We start from the raw sequence: 6890 nt of genomic DNA on the forward strand, positions 1-6890 counted from the left end.
GAGGGGACCTCTTCCCTTCCCTTAACACTGGCCAGACTATTCCAGCGTTCCTGTGTCCAGCGCTGGCCTCAACAGCACAGGAGAGATGTGGGGCTACTGGGGAGAGTGCAGCAAAGGGCCACGCAGATGATGAAGGGATAGTGATCATATCGTCTCTGGGGAGATCCTGAAGATCGGGGACCATTGCTCTTGTTGCTGAGAAGGCTATGGGGTCTCAACAAGGTGCACATGTGACTCAAAGGAAGGCGTTTAGAAGATGGAGCCAGGCTCATTTCAGAGGTGTCCAGTGCCAGGACAAGAGGCAGTGGGCACCAGCTGAAGTACATGAGGCTCCACCTCAACATCCCAAAGCACTGTTTTCACTGTGAGGGTGACCAAGCAATGGCACAGGTTGTTCTGGGACGTCGTGGAGTCTCAGTCCTTGAAGATATATACAAATTGCCTTCAAGAGCATGGTCTTTGGGTGGACCCAGGCCTTTTTTGCAGAGATACAGGGAAGTCCAGGTTATTGATGCTGACCAAGAAGATGGCCTTGTAAATGCCTCTCACATTTCAACGCCAGCATGACGTACATTGTGTGGCTGTTATCTGCCAATGCACAAACTTAGGAAATGCCAAATCAAAGGCACTCCTCTCAGGCACTGCCTACTCAGCACAATGCGTCACTCAGCTGTGCAGTGGAACCAACCTATATGTGCCTGCAGGCATTGGCCATCAATATTGGCAGTTCTAGGGGTGAAAGACCCCTTCTGCTCTTCCCCAAGGTGCAAAGCACAAAAAGCACATACCCTAACCTGGACTCCCCAGGCACCAGCTCGTGCCAGCCCATACCCACCATCTCCAACCTCTCACAAGTCTCCCTGGAACGCGTTGGGTGATGGTGCGGGGATGAGGCTTCCCCTGCACTCCCGTGGACATGAGAGCTTTGTCTGGTGGCACCACTGCAGCAGCCTCAAGCTGGGCTGACCCCACGTTCTCTTGCAACTTTCCTGCCAGCAGAACCTGACCACAGGCACAGAGTAGAGATGTGTTTGCAGGCCAGAGAACAAGGCAGTCAGCGAGGAGCTGCAGAATTAGGGCCCTGTCCTATTCAGGGAGATGCCGGCTTTCATGTAACCCACAAAGCAGAAAGAAGAGGAAAGGGTGGGAACAGGGATGTGCTGGTTTAAGGAAAAGATGCTGACTAAGGGAGGGGCAGTAGAAGGACAGCCCCATCTTCCTCAGCAGGAGGGAGTGTCGCCTCTGCAGATTGGCCCAGGTGGTGCTGAGCAAGGGCTGGGACAGTATAAAAGCTCTGCCTCTGCCAGGCTCTCCCAACCACTGCTCTGCCTGCCTTCTCCTTCAGGAACAGGGTAAGTCTGCGAGAACATCTTCTTCTTGCCCTTTTCTCAAGCCACAGATCCCTTACCTCATGTGTTCCCCAGTGCTACTCTTTTACCATCTCTGTCTTCTTGCAGAGCACCATCCGATCCTGCACAAAGATGTCTTGCTACGACCTGTGCCCACCAAAGACCAGCGTGGCCGTCCCTCAGCCCATCGCTGAGAGCTGCAACGACCTGTGCACCCGCCAGTGCCCCGACTCCACGGCCTTCATCCAGCCACCCCCCGTCGTGGTCACCTTCCCCGGCCCCATCCTCAGCTCCTTCCCCCAGCAAGCCGTGGTGGGCTCCTCTGGAGCACCTGCCTTTGGGGGCAACCTGGGTCTGGGGGGCCTCTATGGTGCTGGTGCCACCCAGGTCTCGGGGGGCCTCTGCACCTTTGGCAGAGCCTACGCTGCTCCTGCCTGCAGCCCTTGTGTCTTGCCCCGCTCCAGCAAGAAGCTCTGGGACACCTGTGGGTCCTGCTAGACCCACACCACACACAGCTGCTGACCCCAGACCAACCGTCAACACCACCAGCCCTGGTGATGTTGACCCCAGACTACCAGCCAACACCATGCAGTGCTGAGCTGGTGGGCACAGGACACTCAGCAGTGCTGATCAACCCCAGTCAAGGCCATGGCAGCTGGCAGTGCTGCACACCCTTTGCCCCTTCCCTGCCCTTATCCCCTTCCCTCTGTTCTTCTACCAGTTCTCACACTGGGCAGGATCTGTACCCAAACAGCTGTGTGGGGCTGATTGGCAGAGTCCTCAGGATGTGGAATTCTGCACCAAAGGGGTATGTGGAGCAAGAATCCATGCTCTGGAGAAGAACCCTCTGCCTCCCTTTTGATGTTGCATCCATAATCTCTGGGTCTTGGTAACAGTGTCTCTGACAATCTCTCCTGCCTGTCTGGGAACAATAAAATTTTACTGCATTCAAGTCACATCTCCCTCCTTCCTTATCCAAACTGGGAAGACCCAGGTTGGAGGGACCTGTGTATCTGTGAGGGCAAAGGCTGGTCCTGAGTTTCATGGGCTGGTTGAGAGTGGGAAGTTTTGGGACATGGCCAATGGAGGCAGCAGGGGAGCGAGAGAGAGGCTTTTGGTAAGGCTTGCAGAAGGTGGGGAAAGGTCAGAAGGAAGGGGCTGCCAGTGCTTCCTTGCCTGACCTTCTCAATCCAGCAGGGACACCAGGTCGTGCTGCTCTGCAGAAGCACAGCAGCATCTCTGGGTGTCCACGCAGAGCAGGCTGGACCAGAGCCAGCGTTCAAGCCAGTGCTTGGGAAATGGCCATGGATTGCTGGAGAGCTGTGTGTCCAGGAAGGCCCTAGGGGTGCTGGTGGACACTGAGGTGAGCACAAGCTGCCAAAGTTGATTGTGAGCAAGGCAGGCATCTGTGTGCTGGCCTGCATGGTGGATGGAGGGGATCTTTGCCCTCGTCTCAGCACTGGCCAGACCACAGCTGCCGTGCTGTGTCCAGTTCTGGTCTCCCCAGCACAGGAGAGATGTGGGGTTACTGGAGAGAGTCCAGCAAATGCACATGCAGGTGATGAAGGCACAGAGAGCCTGCCTTCTGTGGGGAGAGCCTGAGAGAGCTGGAACTGCTCCTCTTGTAGCTGAGGAGGCTCTCATCAAGGTGCACACATGACTGAAGGAAGGTAAGGTGTTAAGAAAATGGAGCCAAGCTCTTTCCAGAGGTGTCCAGGGCCAGGACAAGAGGCAATGGGCACCAGCTGAAACACAAGAGGCTCCATCTCAGCACTCAAAACCACTCTTTTTCCCTGTGAGGCTGATCAAGCACTTGCACAGGTGTCCCTGGAGGTTCTGGGGTCTCAGTCCTTGAAGATATATACAAGTCACACGGGAGTGGTGCCGGGCAGCTGGTGCTGGGTGACCCTGCTTGAGTCAGCAGTGTGACAAGATGCCCTGCAAAGGCAGCTGCCACAACAAGCATCAGCCTGGGATTGACGTGATTTTGAGTCTTCTGCATCCAGCTGAGGAGCATCAGGTGTGTTGGTCTCTGCTGGAGGAGGGAACAGAATGGAGAGCTGGAAGCACTAAGTTTACAGGAGCACATGGAAGAGTTGAGTTAAGGGGCAGGGTGAGGGAGACAAAGGAAGGAGAAGAAGGAATAGAAAAAGAAGGGATGACAAAAGGGAAGAAGGCAAAGATTAAAGGGAAGAGGGAAGGAGCCTTGGGAGTCCAGGGAAAAGGAAAGGAGAAGGGTAAGGTAAGGAACAACAGGGAGAGGAAGGAGTGAAAAGAGGAAGAAGGATAAGAAAGAGAAAGGGGTAAGGAAGAAGAGGGGGAAGGCTTTGTTTCTCCTGGGGACTGCCCAGAGCCATTCAGAAAGAAGAGGGCTGGAGCTGTAGTAGGAATTGCTCCTGGCTGGCTTCCAGCCCCGGGGGCAGCCATGCTCAGGTACAGGGAGGCTGGAGGCCTGGAAACAGGGCTGCATGTCCTGAAGAAGTTGAGCTGCCTGTGTTCAGGCAGGACCCTTGGAGCTCAGGTGCAGGAGCATGTGTGGTCAAAGCTGACAGGGCTGAAGGCTGTCCCCTTGTGCAGTGATGCCTGCCTCAATTGGGGCTGAGAGAGTGCCCTGGCATGGCTGGTGGGGACCACAGGCTTCGAGAGGCAGCCGTGCAGCCCCACTGGGCCATGGGAGAGAAAAGGCAGAGGCAAGGGTTGGATGCAACCTTGTTTTATTGACTAGAAAAAGATACATAAGGCCGAGGCAGGCAGGTTTTCCCCCCAGGCTTCAGGAGAAGTGTTCCTTCAGGTTTCTGCCAGGCACTGGTCCTTGCAGAGACAAGAAAGTGCCCTGTGGGATGATGGTGGAGTTCAGCATCTGGGCACGGGTTGGAGCAAAGCAAACCGGTGGCATGAAGAGAGCAGGAGAAGGGGATTAAGAAGAGAAAACATGAGGCTGAGCTGTCCCATGGGCCTCTGGTGTGTGTTGTGTTGGTCTAGCAGGGCCCACAGGTGTCCCAGAGCTTCTTGCTGTAGCGGGGCAAGACACAAGGGCTGCAGGCAGGAGCAGCGTAGGCTCTGCCAAAGGTGCAGAGGCCCCCCGAGACCTGGGTGGCACCGGCACCATAGAGGCCCCCCAGACCCAGGTTGCCCCCAAAGGCAGGTGCTCCAGAGGAGCCCACCACGGCTTGCTGGGGGAAGGAGCTGAGGATGGGGCCGGGGAAGGTGACCACGACAGGAGGCGGCTGGATGAAGGCCGTGGAGTCGGGGCACTGGCGGGTGCACAGGTCGTTGCAGCTCTCAGCGATGGGCTGAGGGACGGCCACGCTGGTCTTTGGTGGGCACAGGTCGTAGCAAGACATCTTTGTGTGTGAGAGAGCTGAGCCTGAAAGACATGGGCAGAAAGAACATGTTTTGAGCAGGAATAGATATCCCAACCAATCATCGCCCTTTTCCAAGAGGTGCCCTGGAGATGGAGGGGCCAGAGACACCATCTTGTCCTCACTGCCCACTGCTTCCCCTTTGCCCAGCCAGCCCGACTCCATGCCCTGCTCTCCACACGCATCCCCTTTCCCTCTCTGCACGCACAGAGGCCACACAAGTGCTCCCCAAGAGCCTGGGCAGGGCCTGGCTCTCTGTGCCACAGCCACTTCTACCAATTCCTCTCATCCCACCCCGGCCATGCAAGGTTGCTGCCAGCACGGCCGCTGCTGTCAGAGCTCTCCTGGCCAGGGAGGCCCCACGCCAGCCCCTGCCACAGGAGACACAGACCCACAGGCACCCACCTACCTGTTTCCTGAGCAGAGCGAGGCAGGAGCAGTGGATGCCAGTGCTCAGTGAGGCCACTGCTTTTATGCTGGTCCAGGGAGCGTGGGGAGGAGCTGGACGCACTGGGGGCACGTGGCCCACGCCAGCCAAGCCCCTGCCTCCTCCCTGGGTGACACGGGGCTCTTTTGCTGATGCTGTTTCCTCACCAGCCCCAACCCGTTCTATCAGCCCCTCCAATTACCCTGCTCGGACACTTGCCAGCTGCCACCTCATGGGCCAAATGAGCCCCTCTCTCTGCTCATTATGCGGTTGTGTAAGCGGGTGCACAGGGTGACAAAGGGTGACTGGAAGCATCCTGCGTGCCATAGCTCTTCACCAAGGGATGTTCCTGGGGCAGACCCAGGCTTTCCTTGCAGAGCCATACGGAAGTCCAGGGTAGTGGTGCTGGCCAAGAAGCCCGTCTTGCAAAGACCTCTAACATTCCAGCGCCAGCATGACGTATGCATTGTGGCTATTATCTGATGATGAACGAGCTTAGGAAATGCCAAATCAAAGGCACTCCTCTTGGGCACTGCCTACTCAGCACGATGCATCACTCAGCTGTGCAACAAACTCTGCCTTTATGCGCCTGCAGGCATTGGCCATCAATATTGGCAGTTCAAGGGGTGAAAGACCCCTTCTGCTCTTCCCCAAGGTGCAAAGCGCAAGAAGCACATACCCCACCCTGGACTCCCCAGGCACCAGCTCGTGCCAGCCCATACCCACCATCTCCAACCTCTCACAAGTCTCCCTGGAACGCGCTGGGTGATGGTGCAGGGATGAGGCTCTCCCTGCACTCCCACGGACATGAGAGCTTTGTCTGGTGGCACCACTGCAGCAGCCTCAAGCTGGGCTGACCCCACGTTCTCTTGCAACTTTCCTGCCAGCAGAACCTGACTACAGGCACAGAGTAGAGATGTGTTTGCAGGCCAGAGAACAAGGCAGTCAGCGAGGAGCCACAGAATTAGGGCCCTGTCCTATTGTGCACAGCCCCAGCAGGGAGATGCCGGCTTTCATTTAACCCACAAAGCAGAAAGAAGAGGAAAGGGTGGGAACAGGGATGTGCTGGATTAAGGAAAAGATGCTGACTCAGGGAGGGGCAGTAGAAGGTCAGCACCATCTTCCTCAGCAGGAGGGAGTGTCGCCTCTGCAGATTGGCCCAGGTGGTGCTGAGCAAGGGCTGGGACAGTATAAAAGCTCTCCCTCTGCCAGGCTCTCCCAACCACTGCTCTGCCTGCCTTCTCCTTCAGGAACAGGGTAAGTTGGAGACTGTCTCATCTCCTCGTCCCTTTCTCCAGACCTGCTCCTCTACCTCGGGCACTCACCTCTGCAGCTCTCTTACCATCTCTACCTTCTTGCAGAACACCATCAGATCCTGCACAAAGATGTCTTGCTACGACCTGTGCCCACCAAAGACCAGCGTGGCCGTCCCTCAGCCCATCGCTGAGAGCTGCAACGACCTGTGCACCCGCCAGTGCCCCGACTCCACGGCCTTCATCCAGCCGCCCCCTGTCATGGTCACCTTCCCCGGCCCCATCCTCAGCTCCTTCCCCCAGCAAGCCGTGGTGGGCTCCTCTGGAGCACCCGCCTTTGAGGGCAACCTGGGTCTGGGGGGTCTCTATGGTGCCGGTGCCACCCAGGTCTCGGGGGGCCTCTGCACCTTTGGCAGAGCCTACGCTGCTCCTGCCTGCAGCCCTTGTGTCTTGCCCCGCTACAGCAAGAAGCTCTGGAACACCTGTGGGCCCTGCTAGA

The 6890-nt window shown here is 57.1% G+C and overlaps 3 protein-coding genes across 3 annotated transcripts; 2 read left to right on the forward strand and 1 right to left on the reverse strand.

Annotated features, from left to right (window-relative positions):
* Window positions 1-1481: 1481 nt before the first annotated feature.
* LOC106899869 (scale keratin-like) lies at window positions 1482-1847 on the forward strand. The gene has a single exon (XM_014961805.1). The coding sequence runs from the start codon at window positions 1482-1484 to the stop codon at window positions 1845-1847; it is 366 nt and encodes a 121-aa protein (XP_014817291.1).
* Window positions 1848-4327: 2480 nt separating this feature from the next.
* LOC106899871 (scale keratin-like) lies at window positions 4328-4702 on the reverse strand. The gene has a single exon (XM_014961807.1). The coding sequence runs from the start codon at window positions 4691-4693 to the stop codon at window positions 4328-4330; it is 366 nt and encodes a 121-aa protein (XP_014817293.1). The 5' UTR covers window positions 4694-4702.
* A 1821-nt stretch (window positions 4703-6523) lies between these two features.
* Window positions 6524-6889, forward strand: LOC106899870 (scale keratin-like). The gene has a single exon (XM_014961806.1). The coding sequence runs from the start codon at window positions 6524-6526 to the stop codon at window positions 6887-6889; it is 366 nt and encodes a 121-aa protein (XP_014817292.1).
* The last annotated feature ends 1 nt before the right edge of the window (window position 6890 follows it).

This window comes from Calidris pugnax, unplaced genomic scaffold (assembly GCF_001431845.1).
Source record: "Calidris pugnax isolate Ruff unplaced genomic scaffold, ASM143184v1 scaffold961, whole genome shotgun sequence".
Lineage (NCBI taxonomy): Eukaryota > Metazoa > Chordata > Aves > Charadriiformes > Scolopacidae > Calidris > Calidris pugnax.

What these genes read in the sequence shown, in the direction of transcription:
- LOC106899869 (XM_014961805.1), top strand. Translation starts at nt 1,482, where the DNA reads ATGTCTTGCTACGACCTGTGCCCACCAAAGACCAGCGTGGCCGTCCCT.
- LOC106899871 (XM_014961807.1), bottom strand. Translation starts at nt 4,693, where the DNA reads ATGTCTTGCTACGACCTGTGCCCACCAAAGACCAGCGTGGCCGTCCCT.
- LOC106899870 (XM_014961806.1), top strand. Translation starts at nt 6,524, where the DNA reads ATGTCTTGCTACGACCTGTGCCCACCAAAGACCAGCGTGGCCGTCCCT.